This window comes from Phyllobates terribilis, unplaced genomic scaffold (genome assembly GCF_046119375.1).
Source record: "Phyllobates terribilis strain yellow unplaced genomic scaffold, ASM4611937v1 Scaffold_1__5_contigs__length_1240528914, whole genome shotgun sequence".
In the NCBI taxonomy this organism is placed as follows: domain Eukaryota; kingdom Metazoa; phylum Chordata; class Amphibia; order Anura; family Dendrobatidae; genus Phyllobates; species Phyllobates terribilis.
The window spans coordinates 876,946,359-876,964,950 of record NW_027362761.1 but is presented as its reverse complement, the minus strand read 5'-3'; the positions used below and the strand labels follow the sequence as shown (position 1 = coordinate 876,964,950).

The 18,592-nt window shown below is 42.4% G+C and overlaps 1 protein-coding gene across 1 annotated transcript in view; it reads left to right on the top strand.

Annotated features, from left to right (window-relative positions):
* The window catches only part of TBCK (TBC1 domain containing kinase), a 396,446-nt gene that overhangs the window by 205,746 nt on the left and 172,108 nt on the right, over positions 1 to 18,592 (top strand). Inside the window, exon 22 of the mRNA XM_073639595.1 lies at positions 13,452 to 13,613. Coding sequence (XP_073495696.1) covers positions 13,452 to 13,613 — 162 coding nt within the window. The remainder of the gene's footprint in view (positions 1 to 13,451; positions 13,614 to 18,592) is intronic.

The following is an 18,592-nucleotide window of genomic DNA, read 5'->3' as shown; positions in this document are numbered from 1 at the left end:
CAACATTAGCCCTGTTATTAAATATATAATAAATCTGTGATTGTCATTGAACTCTTTAATGTTCTGTTTGTGAGTGTATAGAATTTTGTGTGTGTGTGTGTATATATATATATATATATATATATATATAATATACAGTACAGACCAAAAGTTTGGACACACCTTCTTTTTTAAAGATTTTTCTGCATTTTCATGACTATGAAAATTGTTCATTCACACTGAAGGCATCAGAAGTATGAATTAACACATGTGGAATTATATACTTAACCAAAAAGTGTGAAACAGCTGATAATATGTCTTATATTCTAGGTTCTTCAAAGTAGCCACCTTTTGCTTTGATGACTGCTTTGCACACTCTTGGTATTCTCTTGATGAGCTTCGAGAGGTAGTCACCGGAAATGGTTTTCACTTCACAAGTATGCCCTGTCAGGTTTAATAAGTGGGATTTCTTGCCTTATAAATGGGGTTGGGACCATCAGTTGTGTTGTGCAGAAGTCTGGTGGATACACAGCTGATAGTCCTACTGAATAGACAGTTAGCTGCTTTTTTCTTGCCATAATACAAATTCTAAGTATAGAAAAACGAGTGGCCATCATTACTTTAAGAAATGAAGGTCAGTCAGTTTGAAAAATTGGGAAAAATTTGAAAGTGTTCCCAAGTGCAGTTGCAAAAACCATCAAGCGCTGCAAAGAAACTGGCTCACATGAGGATCGCCCCAGGAAAGGAAGACCAAGAGTCACCTCTGCTTCTGAGGATAAGTTTATCCGAGTCACCAGCCTCAGAAATCGCAGGTTAACAGCAGCTCAGATTAGAGACCAGGTCAATGCCACACAGAGTTCTAGCAGCAGATACATCTCTACAACAACTGTTAAGAGGAGACTTTGTGCAGCAGGCCTTCATGGTAAAATAGCTGATAGGAAACCACTGCTAAGGACAGGCAACAAGCAGAAGAGACTTGTTTGGGCTAAAAAACACAAGGAATGGACATTAGACCAGTGGAAATCTGAGATGGTTTGGCGTGAGCTGGACCGCAGAGTGAAGGCAAAAGGGCCAACAAGTGCTAAGCATCTCTGGGAACTCCTTCAAGATTGTTGGAAGACCATTCCGGTGACTACCTCTTGAAGCTCATCAAGAGAATGCCAAGAGTGTGCAAAGCAGTCATCAAAGCAAAAGGTGGCTACTTTGAAGAACCTAGAATATAAGACATATTTTCAGTTGTTTCACACTTTTTTGTTAAGTATATAATTCCACATGTGTTAATTCATAGTTTTGATGCCTTCAGTGTGAATGTACAATTTTCATAGTCATGAAAATACAGAAAAATCTTCAAATGAGAAGGTGTGTCCAAACTTTTGGTCTGTACTGTATATGTATATCCTAAACTGAAGCAAAAGCTTAAATGGGTGGTCCGAAGGCAAAACAATGTTTCGTATCTATTTACTCCCATAATCTAAGCTATTTTCTAATATACTTGCTTTAACAAATCCCTACCTTTCCTTAAATACAATACCTAACTACTTTTGTATTTTTTTTCTCTACTTCCTGTCTGATGATTATTAGTTTGAGTATCCACACTGCATGCTGGGATACTCAAACAAAACGTCATCAGAGCAGGGGGAAAATGCTGTGGTCATTGTTATAGCCCTTACCCCTCCCTGAAACTAAGCATCATCATTGTGGCAGTGACCACAGTTTCTGCCACCTGATGATGCTTCGTTTAAGGGAGGGGCATGGGCTGTGACAGTGACCGCAACCTCTGCTCCCTGCTCTGATGACGTCTTGTTCGAATATCCCAGCATGCACTGTGGATACTGAAACGAATCGTCATCAAACAGGAAGTAGAGAAAAACAATACAAAAGTAGTTAGATAGTTTAGTTAGGGAACAGTATGGAATTGTTAAAGCAAGTTTATTAGAACTTAGATTATGGGACTGAATAGATAGGGAAAAGTGCTTTGCCTTCGGACCACCCCTTTAATCATTGTGAAATTTGAAAGCGCCTTAATTTTATAATATACTTGTATCAAGATCTCTCTTTCCAATCTGTGAATGTCTTGTTCTTGTCAACGTTGAAAGGATGGAAATCTGTGTGACTAATCATGTCCATAACATTGGTACAAGGCTTGATAAAGGAAATCCCTGGAACACGAACACAGCCTACACTAATTTTATTTAGAAAAGATATGGATAGTTTTGACATATCTGGATGTAGAAAAAAATGTTAAGTGACAGACAGTAAGCAGAAAATGTTGACTAATCGAAACGTATAGGCCCTGATACATCATCTGCATTTTTTAAGTGACTTTTCTTTCTTTGTTTTATGATATTCAATGCCATTTTTGCACCAAATTTGTTCAAAATGGCACACATGGGTTTATGAATTTTGTTCAAAGTCAAAAAAGCTTTTTTTGTCTTTTACTTTTTTACACCCTCTTAAATCTAAGTCACAAGGTCCTTTAAAAACATTGCACGTTATTTCTGATTCCACTATAAACATATATGTTCAGCTTGGCTAAATGTAAATGTACAACCCCAATTCCAAAAAAAGTTTAGATGTGTTAAAGTCTTCTACTGTGTAAAAATGAAATGAGACAGAGTTTGTACTGCAATAGGATAATAGGGTACAATTGCAGAAAAATATTGTAACACTTTGAAAAGTTGCTAATTATGAATTGGGTTAAAACATCTGGATAGGAAGCCCACTCCCACATTGTCAAACAAAAAAATTAAAGCAGATGAAATCGGGTAAAGTTAACTTAAAGTCCCATTCCATATAAAAATTGTTTGCACTCCCTCCATGATCTCTTCAGCTTCAATATTAATAGCAGTGGCAAAAGGCTCATTTATATCCAATGGTGGTGCTTAATATCCAAAGTCCACATATAAGAGAAGATTCAAAAAGTCACAGTGGATATAAAAAGTCTACGCACCCCAGTTAAAATGCTAGATTTTTGTCATGTAAAAAAATCATATTAAGGCTGTGTGCCCACGATGCGTTTTTAATGCGTTTCTGCAGCGTTTTTGCAGCTGCGGAAACGCTGTAGAAACGCATTAAAAACGCATGGTAGAAGGTCTGCAATGTTCCCCAATGATAATCTGCATGTGCTGTGCACATGCTGCGGAAATTTCCGCTGCGGATTATCATTGCGGAAAAAAACGCAGCACTACCAATTATTTTGCGGAAGTGCTGCGTCTTCGCCGCCATTGACTTGCATTAGACCGCATGGATTACGCATCACTGTATATGTAGATGCGGAATCCAAGCGTTTTAATGTTCGGATGGTACCCGGGTGTAGAGGAGAGGAGAGTCTCATCCACACCCAGGTACCATTAAAAAATCTGTAAAAAAAGAATAAAATAAAAAATAAATGTATATTTACCTTCCGGCGGCCGCGCAGCGCTCCTCCTGGCTTCCTGGCACTTTGCAGTGGTTTGAAGGACCTGCGCTGACATCAGAGTCATGTGACGGGTCACGCGACGCTGACGTCGGCAGGTCTTTCAATCCACTGCTGCCGGCAGCCGGTACCAAGCGAAACAAGCCAGCGCGGGCCATCGGAGGGTAAGTATATATTTATTTTTTTATTTTTACCACTCTCTCGGGTTACACTATATAAATCCATGCAGTTTGCATGGATTTATATAGTATGACCTAGTTGTCACAAGCACTTTCCAAGTGATGCTAATCGCTTGGAAAGCGCTTGTCAATCCGCATGCATTTTTTTCTGCCAGGGAGATGCAGAAACGCTCAGGAAAAAATCCTGAGCATTTCTGCATCGTGGGCACATAGCCTATGAAGAATAATTTCAGCGATGTTCCACTTTTAATTTTACCCATAATCTGTACAATTTAATTGAGAAATAAAACTGAATTCTTTTTGGCTGGAAAAAGACAAAAGAAAAAAAAAACTAAAATAATGTGTTTGCATAAATATACGCACAGCCTTAAACTAATACTTTATTGATGTGCCCTTTGAATTTATGACAGCTTTTAATCATTTTGGGTAGGAGTCTATCAGCATGATACTTCTAGAATTGGCAGTCTTTGCCCACTCTTCCCTGCAGTACTGCCCCAAATCTGTAAGATTGTGACGGCATCTCCTATGTGCAGCACTCTTCAGGTCAACCCACAGATTTTCAATTGGATTCTGCTCCGGACTCTGGCTTTGCCACTCCAAAACGTTGATCTTCTTCTGGAGAAGCCATTCTTTACTTGATTTGGAGGCATGCTTAGTGTCATTGTTCATTATTATTATTTATTTTTAACGCACCATTGATTCCATGGTGCTGTACATGAAAAGGGGTTACATACAAAATACAAATATACCGTACTTTTCGGACAATAAGACGCACTTTCCCCCCCCCAAATTTGGGAGGAAAATGGGGGGTGCATCTTATGGTCCGAACGTAACTTACTGGTGGTGCGGTGGTGGTAGAGCGTGATCACACGGCCCTTCGTTCCCTCCCTCCATCAGGAAGGCGGCGGTGGCAGCAGAAGAAGAGGTGAGGCAGACTTGTATCTGGCTGGGTACCGGGGCCGGTGTAAAGCTGTGAGCGACTTTCCGGTGGCCGCGGCAATGTTCCTTAAGCTGTGATCTACTGGAAAATGGCTGCCGGAGCCGACACATGCGCTCTGCCACGCCAGCGGCCATTTTCCTGTAGATCACAGCTGCAAAAAGATGGCACCGGAAGCCGGTCACTCCTCTCTGCCACGCCGCTCACAGCAAGACACCGGTCCCGGTATCATGCCCCCTGCGCCTGGCACCAGGCCCCCAGTGCCAGGCACCAAACCCCAGGCACCGGCCCCCAGCCAGGCACCGGCCCGCAGCATCTCACCTCTTCTGCTGCAGCCGCCGGGTTCCTGAGGGAGGGAATGGAGGGCCCTGAAATCCTTCTTCACCGAAACTCCCCGCTGCTGGAGCACCAGCTTCTCGCATCAAGGGTCCGCAGCATTCCTCCACTTCCGCCGGCTTCCTGAAGGACCCTGCCTCCTGTGACCCCCGCTCCACTGCCCCCCTAGGTAAGATTCAGACTATAAGATGAACCCCCATCTTATAAAAATATTTTTATTCCTATTTTCCACCCCAAAATTCGGGGTGCGTCTTATGGTCCGGTGCGTTTTATACTCCAAAAAATACGATAAATTACAATGAACAAACTAACGATTACAGACTAGCACAGAGTGGGAGAGGGCTGTGCCGTTTCAGGCTTACAGTTTACATATGGAAGGTGACAGTAAGTTGGGGGTTGTAGCAGCTCTGGTGGTGGTGAGGGACCCTTCTTCTAATGAATAAGGAATATTATGTGATCCTTTTGTTTCTCTGAGATATAACCCACAGCCAGAGGTTTCTAGCATCTTACTTCACTTTCCCCATTGAAAGCATGTGGACATTTAGCCAAATGGTTTGTGTATGGATGTCAGGAAAGATGACTGTCAGCAGAGCAAGCATTCTGCTAGCTAAGGTGGGTACAATTACAGTATGGGGCGTTCATATCGTAGAGGTTGACTATGAATCTTCTATGAAAACCTTAGAGATTGTTGTCTTTGCTACAGGGTGACAAAGAACTTTGAATGACTTAGTACGGAAGAACTATGGGGAATTGGGACAAGGAAAGGGAGTGACATAGGCAAGAAATGCAAAAAATGGCACCACTATGGGAGCCCTTTCATCCTATAATTTTTTTTGGCTCCAATATAGAATTTTACCTAAAAGGTTGTTCAAACTTATTCAGTCCCTTCTTACCAAATCCACTGGCCATTACAGTCATAAAACTGCAAACTTATCGATGGCTGTGTCCCACGGCAGTCACGTGATATAATGTAATCTTCAGTATTCCATTAGAGCGGAAGTCACATCACCACCAGGAACAGGGCTGGTTTGGGGAGGGAAGTATGCGGTTTTATTATTTTATAATGGGCAGTAGAGCTGTTGAGAAAGGGTTGTCTAGTCGTGGACAATCCGTATGTATTACAATATTAAAAAACAAGTTTATTTTCCTAGAAAATCTGATTATTTGCACATACAGTCATATGAAAAAGTTTGGGCACCCCTATTAATCTTAAGCTTATTGTTTTATAAAAATTGGTGTTTTTGCAACAGCTATTTCAGTTTGATATATGTAATAACTGTTGGACACAGTAATGTTTCTGCCTTGAAATGAGGTTTATTGTACTAACAGAAAATGTGCAATCTGCATTCAAACAAAATTTGACAGGTGCATAAGTATGGCCACCCTTATCATTTTCTTGTTTTAATTACTCCTACCTACTTTTTACTGACATACTAAAGCACTTTTTTGGTTTTGTAACCTCATTGAGCTTTGAACTTCATAGCCACGTGTATGCAATCATGAGAAAAGCTATTTAAAGTGGCCACTTGCAAGTTGTTCTCCTGTTTGAATCTCCTCTGAAGAGTGGCATCATGGGCTCCTCAAAACAACTGTCAAATGATCTGAAAACAAAGAATATTCAACATAGTTGTTCAGGGGAAGGATACAAAAAGCTGTCTCAGAGATTTAACCTTTCAGTTTCCACTGTGAGGAACATAGTAAGGAAATGGAAGAACACAGGGACAGTTCTTGTTAAGGCCAGAAGTGGCAGGCCAAGAAAAACATCAGAAAGGCAGAGAAGAAGAATGATAAGATCAGTTAAGGTCAATCCTCAGACCAGCCCCAGAGAGCTGCAGCATCAACTTGCTGCAGATGGTGTCACTGTGCATCGGTCAACTATACAACGCACTTTGCACAAGGAGAAGCTGTATGGGAGAGTGATGCGAAAGAAGCCGTTTCTGCAAGCACGCCACAAACAGAGTCGGCTGAGGTATGCAAAAGCACATTTGGAGAAGCCAATTTCTTTTTGGAAGAAGGTCCTGTAGACTGATGAAACCAAGATTGAGTTGTTTGGTCATACAAAAAGGCATTATGCATGGCGGCAAAAAAACACAGCATTCCAAGAAAAACACTTGCTACCCACAGTAAAATTTGGTGGAGGTTCCATCATGCTTTGGGGCTGTGTGGCCAATGCCGGCACCGGGAGTCTTGTTAAAGTTGCGGGACGCATGGATTCCACTCAGTATCAGCAGATTCTTGACAATAATGTTCAAGAATCAGTGATAAAGTTGAAGTTACGCAGGGGATGGATCTTTCAGCAAGACAATGATCCAAAACACCACTCCAAATCTACTCAGGCATTCATGCAGAGGAACAATTACAATGTTCTGGAATGGCCATCCCAGTCCCCAGACCTGAATATCATTGAACATCTGTGGGATCATTTGAAGAGGGCTGTCCATGCTCGGCGACCATCAAACTTAACTGAACTGGAATTGTTTTGTAAAGAGGAATGGTCAAAAATACCTTCATCCAGGATCCAGGAAATCATTAAAAGCTACAGGAAGCGACTAGAAGCTGTTATTTTTGCAAAAGGAGGATCTACTAAATATTAATGTCACTTTTCTGGTGAGGTGCCCATACTTATGCACCTGTCAAATTTTGTTTGAATGCAGATTGCACATTTTCTGTTAGTACAATAAACCTCATTTCAAGGCAGAAACATTACTGTGTCCAACAGTTATTACATATATCAAACTGAGATAGCTGTTGCAAAACACCAATTTTTCTAAAACATTAAGCTTAAGATTAATAGGGGTGCCCAAACTTTTTCATATAACTGTATGTGTGCAGTGGGTCATTGATAATGAGTGTTCTATATACTGAGCAATGGAATGATTGAGTCACAGCAGATTTACAATGCAGAACACATAGCAAGATGAGGATTTCATGTACTAGTTAATTTCCCAAAGCACAATCCTGTTTTTAAGATGTGGAAATGTTCAGGAAAGCTGAATTCCCTTCAAGGAATCTTTCACATTAATGATTGAACACTGACATAATGATTGAACTCTTGTCCTTCCGATTTTCTCACACTGGAAGAAAAATGAATTTCTGTGGTTGTAAGGGCAGCTCCATTGTATACCAACAGTGAACTCTCACCTCTCTGTTCATTTGTGCAAGGCAAGGAAGCAGGGATGTGATGAGCAGCATTAATAAGAGGAGATAAAAGATGCTCTGGCCTTTGAGTCTAGTGAGATGCAACAGCATATGTAGCAGAAATGTGCCGATTGCTCTGGAGGTTACAACAGGGCAGCAAGCGGAAGCTTCGGAATATCAATGGTGAAGATCCTGGTCTACTCCTGAGCTTCGAATGATATGCACTGCCAGGAATTTACTCGCATTTCTTTTCTCTTTTGAAGATCTTAAAACGGCAATCCTATCGACTTCTATTTTTTTTTATTATTATATTTTAGCTGGAAGGAGATTATATTCATCTTTTTACATGTATAAAAATTTCGAAGCTCTATAATCCCTAAAGAGGAAACTGCTTTGCATCCCGTGAGGAGAGGCGGCCGAGCGCATCCTACCCATGTTCTCCCATGATCTTTGGGCTATGTGAACTTGCACGGAGTCTCTGCTAGCAAGCTTGGGTCCTAGAGTTTTGTTGTTTTTATGTTTGTGTTTATTTTTTTGCAAAACATTTATTAAGAGATGAATTACAGGAATCACCAATACGTTAAAATTCAGTAAACTTTATTCCAGGAAGTAAGGTGGTAAACACATATCAGGCTTAAAGGGATTTTCCACTACTAGGACAACCCCTTCTTAAACTAAGACCGCGAGTGCCGACACCGTTGGAATGGAGCTGGCACAGGAGGGGAGTATAGGTGTTTTTATTTTATCGCGGCCAAACATTTAGTTTAAGAAGGGGTTGTCCTAGTAGTGGACAATCCCTTTAACTCAGCTGTTGTTCAAGTATTTAGAGTATCAGCATGCTTCCTCGCTGTATTTTAATGCCTTTAGAATAAAGTTTGCTGAATTTTAACATATTGTTGCGAGCCACAATTCATCTCTTAATATATGTTTTGCAACGATCTCCTGGATTTTCTACGTATCATTGCTGAGCACCATGGAGTGTAAGGGGTAGTGATTTCTATTGAGTGTTGGTACTAATTCTCAGGATTTGATTGTTTATTTTTTTTTGTTTTATTTTGCTTTTTTTATTTAAATTTTACTATATCTATTTTCCAAAACTTTGCACCCCATTGAAATCAAGCTTTCTCCCACTTTTGATGAATTGACATCAAGTGTTCCTAATAAGGACAGGTGGTGCAGATGACTGTAGCTACTCTCATCCGCGAGAAACGGGTCAGTTATGCAAATGACACTCTGATCAGCGTTTAATCAGTGTATGAGCATAGTCTGATCCTATTCTCTCAGATAAGGAGCAAAAAATTCTCCATCTTCTCCATTCTGTCAGACCTTGGAAATCAGACTGCACTCAGATTTCACCCGATGGTTTCCACAGTCTCATTGACTTGCATGGCCAAGTGCGATCTGAATATCGGATTAAACTTGGGCATGCAGCGATTTTTTCCTCAGATAGTTTCTGTTCGAGGAAAAAATCAGACATGTACACAGCCCCATAGAATAACATTGGTCTGAGTGTGATTCGGTGTTTTGTCGGATCGCACTCTGACCCAAAATACAGTTGTCTCCGCCTGGCCTCCAGATGTACGGTTGTATCATCCAGTGGGTATTAATGTCTCTCTGTAACGGGTCTGGGAGGCGGAACCTCTGAGCTACTATACAAGGGGGCGGTCCTTGTAAGGGAGCGGGTGGCGACCAGGGAAGACGGGCTGGAAGTCTCAGCAGGTGAACGGGACAGTCTCTGAGTGAACGGGCTGGAGGTCACGGCAAGTGACCGAGGCAGTCTCTGGATGAACGGGCTGGTGGTCACGGCAAGTGACCGGGGCAGTCTCTAGGTAAAGGGTTGGTACGACCTGTGGCGGCTGATGATAGACGTGAGCTCCCAGGTGAGCAGGCGAGAGTCTCTGGATGAACGGGTGGTCACAGCATGTGACGGCGGAGCCTCCAGGAAGACCAACAGGCGGCAGATGAGCGCTCCCAGGTGAGCGGGCAGAAGTCTCTGGACAGGCGGGTGGTCACAGCACGTGACGGCGGAGCCTCCAGGTAGGCTAGCAGACAGGTAGCAGATGAGCGCTCCCAGGTGAGCGGGCGAGCTGGTCCATAGACAGACTGACAGGAGTAGGAAGGCAGACCGTCGGACCACAGGCAAGCAACCAGGTAGCTGATGTGCGCTCCCAGGTGAGCGGGCAGGCTGGTCCTTAGACAGACTGACAGGATTAGTAAGGCAGACCGTCGGACCTCAGACTAGCAGGCAGGTAGCAAGTAATCAGGCAGGAATCTGGCAGGTAAACTGGCAGGTAACTGGCAACGGGACCTGAGGGCTGAAGCAGAGTAGTGAACAGTGCAACAACATTGCTCGGGCACCTCCATTTTGGAGGAGGTGCCTTATATATGGTGAAGTCCTCCGGCCATTGGCCGGGGACTCCTTAGGACGGCGCGCGCGGCCCCTTTAAGAGGGAGGGAGAGCGCGCGCGCGCGCCCTAAGCACAGTGGCCGGGAAGGAGCGCGCGCTGCCAGCAGAGCGGGAGGAGGACGCCGAGCACGGAGCAGAGAGGTGAGGGGAACAGCGTCCCTGCCTAGCAGAGGGCAGGGACGCCGGCGCTACACTCTCCACCCCTGGGAGATTGTAAATGGACGTACTTTTAATGGAGAAGTCAGCATTTGATGTGATCGTGTGATCATTTTGTCGGCACGTGATCATTTTGGCATTCTTTCACCTTGTGTGCTAATTTAAAAAGGCCCATAATGCAGCAGAGTAAACCAGTAACATAACATGCACATGGAGGGTGACCTTAGTTCTCCATGTTGCAGAAATAACCTTTCAGCAGAATAACCATCTAACCATCCCTGGGAAAATGAACTGTTTTACTTGTAAAAAAATACAAATATACCGTACTTTTCGGACCATAAGACGCACTTTTTCCCCCCCAAATTTGGGAGGAAAATGGGGGGTGCATCTTATGGTCCGAACGTAACTTACTGGTGGTGCGGTGGTGGTAGAGCGTGATCACACGGCCCTTCGTTCCCTCCCTCCATCAGGAAGGCGGCGGTGGCAGCAGAAGAAGAGGTGAGGCAGACCGGTATCTGGCTGGGTACCGGGGCCGGTATAAAGCTGTGAGCGGCTTTCCGGTGGCCGCGGCAATGTTCCTTAAGCTGTGATCTACTGGAAAATGGCTGCCGGAGCCGACGCATGCGCTCTGCCACGCCAGCGGCCATTTTCCTGTAGATCACAGCTGCAAAAAGATGGCACCAGAAGCCGGTCACTCCGCTCTGCCACGTCGCTCACAGCAAGACACCGGTCCCGGTATCATGCCCCCTGCGCCTGGCACCAGGCCCCCAGCGCCAGGCACCAAACCCCAGCCCCAGGCACCGGCCTCCAACCAGACCCTGTCCCGCAGCATCTCACCTCTTCTGCTGCAGCCGCCGGGTTCCTGAGGGAGGGAATGGAGGGCCCTGCAATCCTGCTTCACCGAAACTTCCCGCTGCTGGAGCACCGGCTTCTCGCATCAAGGGTCCGCAGCATTCCTCCACTTCCGCCGGCTTCCTGAAGGACCCTGCCTCCTGTGACCCCCGCTCCACTGCCCCCCTAGGTAAGATTCAGACTATAAGATGAACCCCCATCTTATAAAAATATTTTTTTTCCTATTTTCCACCCCAAAATTCGGGGTGCGTCTTATGGTCCGGTGCGTCTTATACTCCAAAAAATACGATAAATTACAATGAACAAACTAACGATGACAGACTAGCACAGAGTGGGAGAGGGCTGTGCCGTTTCAGGCTTACAGTTTACATATGGAAGGTGACAGTAAGTTGGGGGTTGTAGCAGCTCTGGTGGTGGTGAGGGACCCTTCTTCTAATGAATAAGGAATATTATGTGATCCTTTTGTTTCTCTGAGATATAACCCACAGCCAGAGGTTTCTAGCAGCTTACTTCACTTTCCCCATTGAAAGCATGTGGACATTTAGCCAAATGGTTTGTGTATGGATGTCAGGAAAGATGACTGTCAGCAGAGCAAGCATTCTGTTAGCTAAGGTGGGTACAATTACAGTATGGGGCGTTCATATCGTAGAGGTTGACTATGAATCTTCTATGAAAACCTTAGAGATTGTTGTCTTTGCTACAGGGTGACAAAGAACTTTGAATGACTTAGTACGGAAGAACTATGGGGAATTGGGACAAGGAAAGGGAGTGAAATAGGCAAGAAATGCAAAAAACGTAAATTAAAGCAACCATAATTTTCATAACCACAACATAGAGGATTTCAGGAAAGAATGCACACGAACAAACCAAAGCGGTCCCACAATATATCACTAAAGTTTCACAATTAAAATAGCTCGACCAATACAGCAATACAGTCCCTCAAGTGTAAATCTGCAGTTGTTGCAATTGTTCCGACTCTCCAAAGGTTCCAAGATTGTTGCAAGTCTGAAAGAGCCGCTCTAAAATATAAATGTCTGTTCTAGAAAGTGAAATATTGTGCTCATTACTCTGTTACTCTTCTTATAAATGTATGGACATATTGACATTTGGGTCTTACAAGTTGGAGGTATGTCCCTACACTGCATATGCTTCCAGTATCATACTTTGTAAGGACACACCCCTTTGACAAGAGGGGGATGATAATAGCCAGTTGTCAATTTATTCAAAAATGTCTAGGAGGCAAAAAGGAGTATTGCAGACATATTAGTAAAAGTACTTTATAATTGTTATTTCATAAAGAAAAAAAATTTGCTCAAACAGGAATCAGGAGAGATGGGGTGATCTTCAAATTTTACAGTTCAATCCAGTCAATTATATATTTTCTCCAGCAATAAAAATGTATCAATGTATTTTTTTTGTTTGTGGGCAAAAACTTTTTTTAATCTGTAATAGTTTTTGAATGATTACTTAAACAAAATTTGTCATGTTTGAACGTTCTCTACTTTTCAGGCAGGATGTTATAGAGCAGAAGGAGCTGAGCAGAATGATGTACATATTTGTGGGAAAGCGAGTCAGTATAACTTGTATTTTTATTGAAATCCCTGGTGTTTATATACATATGAGTCCTGTGGGTGGTCCTCTACATGCACAGTCATACAGGGAAGACTGTCAGTCACTATTGGCACCGCCCACTGGACTCATGTGTATAAAAACAGTAACTTCTAAGGATAAAATACAAGTTATACTGAATCTTTTCCAGCAAACCTGTACATCGTTCTTCTTAGCTTCTCCTTCTATACGGCATGATGTCCACAGATCAGACTGCAAGTACAGCGAGGCAGATTCTACTTAACGTGCATAATCCTTGTTATTGGATATTTAACTGAATGCATATTGAATTTGTGTGTGTAAATGTATGTGTATATATATATATATATATATATGTGTGTATTTATGTGTATATATATATATATATATATATATATATATATGTATTTATATATATATATATATATATCATTATTCTTTTTCCTTTATCCTCTTGTATTACAGATGTTTTTCCTTTGCACAAGATCTTCCACTTGTGGGACACACTGCTCTTGGGGAACGCCTCTTTTCCTTTCTGTATTGGGGTGGCTATTTTGCAGCAGCTGAGAGTCCGGCTTCTTGCTAATGGATTTAATGAATGCATTCTGCTTTTTTCAGATTTACCAGGTATGACATTGCCAAAAAAATAATTAGTTAATTAAAATAGCCTCATGAGCAACTGAAAATGTATGATTTGCCATCCTTACATTCGCGGTTCTAATGTAGTACATGCGTGTATTATTCTTCAGTAAAAAGATGCACTTATTATTGAAGAAGCACATATGTGACTTATTAAAGTGTTATACCTCCAAAAAAACAAGTTATCTACTATCCAAAGGGGTGATCCATCAAGAGGACACCCAGCAATCTCGAGTTTGGTCCTTCGATCCCTGAGAATAAGGCTCCGCAGTCCCCTCTTTGAATAGAGCAGTGGTGCTCAAGCTCAACCTCTGCTTCATTCATTGCCTATGGGAGTTCTGGAGAAAGCTGGGCATTATACTCTGCTTTATCCCGCAGCCCCAGTAACAATGAAAAGATCTGGCTGAGCATGACCCCCAGCAATCAGCAAGGTATCCCTTATATGGATAGGGGATAACTTGATTTTTTTTTGGGACTCACCCTTTAAGAGGCGGGTTGACTAGTAGGTCCATATATCAAAGATGAGAAATATACTGGTCTTGTTGTCCACATCAACCAGCCAACCTTAGGTTTCATTTCTTCAGTAGAGTTTAGAAATATTTTGATTGCATGTTCCAAGCAACAGCTTAGATAAATTACAGTGGTTCTGTTGTTCGCTTAGGATATGTAGTGGTCCTGTGTCCTAATTCTATGATATTAGATCCAAAAAATGAAGTCTTTTGAAAGGGAAAAAGTATCGCAGCACACAAAAAGATAGTGTCAAAACATGTGAGGTTCTTACTTCACGTAAAAACATTTGTCACATTTTGACCATGTTTGGTTCCTGGGATGGAGTAGCGTTGCACCTGCACTATACCAATTGCTACTGTATGGGATGTTCTTATGATACTGTCTCTTAAAAACTTCCATGACTACAGCTGTATTTCTTAGAGGGCGTTTACTCTTGCCAAACTCCAGCTTTAACCGACTTCCCATCGGCTATATGTTTGCTGATCGGCATTCATTTAATATCCTGGTTGGACAGGCCAACTGTACTTCCCATGCCCACAGAGCAACCAGTGACAGATCATTTTTTTGCATAGACTGTCATTGTTCTCAAAAATTATTTTAAAGCAAGCCTAAAGTGGTTGTCCACTACTATAACAACCCCTTCTCAATCTGAATGTTTGGCCCCCTTGAAAATAAAAAAGCTTATACTCCCCTCCCGTGCCAGCGCCATTCCAGCGGTGTTGGCACTCACGTTCCCGGGCTCACGTGCGGTTGTTATGACATGTGAGTTTGGCGCCCAATCAGTTCTGGAGTCACGGTCTCTGGAGGTGAGTGTAAGCTTTTTTTATTTTGACGGGGGAAAATATTCAGATCGAGAAGGGGTTGTCCTAGTAGTGGACAACCCCTTTAAAAATAATTTCCCCTGAAGAATGAGAATTTTGCTCTATTGTCAAGTGATTGGCAATCTGTTTACACTGGCCGATTAGTGGGAAACGAGCGTTCACAATATTTGATCATATAAATGCACCTTGAGTTTCGATGATGATTTCACTATGAATCACAAGGATATCTCCAATTAAATGCTAGAATAAGTTTTTCGTGACAACCAATTCAAATATCACAACATTCTTCATCTTGCTGTAAGAAAGTAAGGACTAGCCTGTAAGGTCGTATTGTTTAAAATTAAGACAACATCAGTTTTTCGTGATAAATGCTGATTGTGCTGCAAATTTGCTGCCAAGTTCAGCCAAAACTTCGAAAGAAGGGTATGTGTAAATCCCTGTAACATGGTTTTAATGAGCATATGCAATTCTGCCAGACGTGTAGAAGTCTTTAAACTGAATTTTGTTTGATATTGAACTTGTCAATAGTTGATGTGTCTGACAGTACCATAAATCTCCGTCCCTACATCTGTTTACCCTGGCTGCATGGAAGGTGTGTTGCCTGCAGCATGTCAGGAAGGATAGCAGTCAGCTGTGGACTAGCGCTGCTATTTCTCCCCCCCCGGACACATTCCTGTCTCTGAAGACCCAGAATGTCCCAACTTGATTTCTTTGTCCTGTTCAGAGAGGAAATTAAAACATATTGCTCAAGTATAACCGGTATATTGCTTTATTATTTGGTCTTGGGGAGAAAAAGGTGAATATTTCTTAAATCAAATCTATTTGACATATTCTGATAATTTCCGGCTATCCCATTGCAGAACGTGAGCCTTAGTGACAGGTGAATATTGACAGTAGGTCATGAATGCCATTCTTCTTTGTACAAATAATTAGAAGTTTATTAACTCCTCTAGACACATGCATCTCATTGTCTTCTTCAGGCTCTTCTTTGGAGAGGAGGAGATTTATTTATTTGGAATTGTTAGTCTCAAAAATATAAAAAAATTGCATTGGTCAAACTACCTTGATTTTGTTTTTCTAAAGAGTTGTGCAAAGATTGTTAGTAAAAACAATGGTCGAGACAGAGGCCCCGATTCATTAAGCTGGCATTTCGTACACCAGTCTAAATGATGGGCATGCAGGAGTAAGGCGTGCCTAATTAATTAAGGCCACTTAGTGTATTAGGCTCATCTTAACACTGGCGTGTGCCTCAACAACAATGTTACTCCCGACAGAGACATTTCTGTTGTAAGTTACGCTACTAAGTTGGCGCAACCTTTTGAAGCATTTGTCTAGCGGACTTTGCCACACCCATCCCACTTATGCCTCGCCCACCTTAGCGGACCTGGCCAGGACTATTGTGAAAGCGTCAAACTTTTTAAAATGTTTTAAATCTGTCAAAAACACTTTGATGAATCAGGGCTAAAGTCTTCCAAGACTTGTTGTATCTGACAGCATTGTAAAGTGGAAAACTTTGAGTGAATATTGATTGTTCTCATTGGTTTTGAATGTCATTAACCAGTTAAATGGTCATTGTTCGTAATGACAACTTGATATACTTTGACAATGTGCTAAATAGACAATCTACAACATCACTGTTGTGAACTATAATCTGACTCTAGCACTAGAAATGCCAAGATGGATTATAAGAAGTGGGGATGGTTTTGTCTATCCGCTCTTGCTTTCATGTTAATCTGTGTGCCGACACAAAAGAGAAGCCAGCTTTCAGTCTGGGGCAGGAAAGCGATTGGACAATGGCAGGTACGATACATGCTGTGATGTAAGGGAAAGGATCTTCCAGCACATATATTGCTGGCAGAATGCCAATAAAGAGGAACTGTCCACACAAAAAGAGTGCATGGCAAGTTACATAACATGAAAATCAGGACCGTTTTTTAGAACGGTATGTGCACCAAATGCACGTGCCCGGAAATGAAGACAAGCAATCTTGTGCTGTCGTTACAATTAAATTTATCATAAAGAAAATTATAAGCAACATTATCACAATACAGATTTCACACAAAATAAAGACATTTTTGTGGCATTATCACATTGCAGTAGGGTTCTGTGTGCATAAAATATGTATTTTACCAGAAATTGGCACAATTTATTAGGCTGAGTTCACACGATGCGTTTTTCATGCGTTTCCGTGGCGTTTTTGCAGTTGCGTAAACGCCGCGGAAACGCATGAAAAACGCATGGTAGAAGGGCAGCAATGTTCCCCAATGGAAATCCGCATGTGCTGTGCCCATGATGCGGATTTTTCCGCAGCGTAAACGCTGCGGTCAAAAATCCGCAGCATGTCAATTAATTTTGCGGAAACGCTGCTCTTTTGCCGCCATTGACTTGCATTAGACCGCATGGAATCCGCATCACTGTATATGTTGATGCGTTTTTCATGCGGTCTAATGTGCGGATGGTACCCGGGTGTGGAGGAGAGGACTCTCATCCAGACCCAGGTACCATTAAAAAAAAAAAGAATAAAATAAAAAATATATATATTCTCACCTTCTGACGGCCCGCGCTGCGTCCTGCCGGCTTCCCGCGCACTTCGGGGTTGAATGAAGGACCTTCGCTGACGTCAGAGTCATGTGACGGGTCACGTGACGCTGACGTCGGAAGGTCCTACAGTCTTCACTGCCGGCAGCCGGGACCGATGAAGCAGGACACCGGGGGCCATCAGAGGGTAAAGTATAGATTTATTTTTTATTTTTTGACATCACACACTATATAAATCCATGCCGGTTGCATGGATTTATATAGTGTGAAGTTGACAAGCACTTTCCAAGTGATGCTAAAATCGCTTGGGAAGCGCTTGTCAACCCGCATGCGGAAATGAAAGTGAAGACCGCTTCATTTCCGCATGTCCCTGGCAGGAAACCGCATGTACAATCCGCATGCGTTTTTTCCTGCCAGAGAGATGCAGAAACGCTCAGGAAAAAATCCTGAGCATTTCTGCATCGTGTGCACATACCCTTATTGTCCATGCATTTTTTTAACATGTTCAACATTTGGATCAAAAAATGCAGCAAAATGTATGTAGCTTAGAAATGTGAGGTTTTTTTCTCTCGCTTGTCACTCTACCACAATATATCACATGATCCCAGCCTTTAAACGTAATGATAATACAGGGGATGGGATGAATAGCATAAGTTTACATTTTTCCAGATGACTGCAAGATGTGGAATGTAATGCAGAGTGTGCACGAAGCTTTATTACTTAGGAATTGGGTGAACTTGTAGATCATACACTAAGAACAACCTGGAATATCAATCAGCTGCTTCTAATGCTAGCAGGTTACTGTCGTGTAATAAAATAGACATGGACTATAGCAAAAAATAACCTAAAAACGTATGTACTATAAATATATTAAACTCCAAGTTGTTTGACTGTTGATACGGTATGTTTGCCATGTGGAAACATGAGGAGGCAGAGCTTTAGAACGTCCTTTCAGAGTCAGCAGCTTCAGGATTGGGATGCTACCTGTCAGAGACAGGCAGACTATCTACCTACAGAAAAGGCAGCAACAGTTTATTACCATCTCTGCGTTCCTGAGAGACGTATGAGCACTGCGCACACAGTTCAGCAATTAGTAAT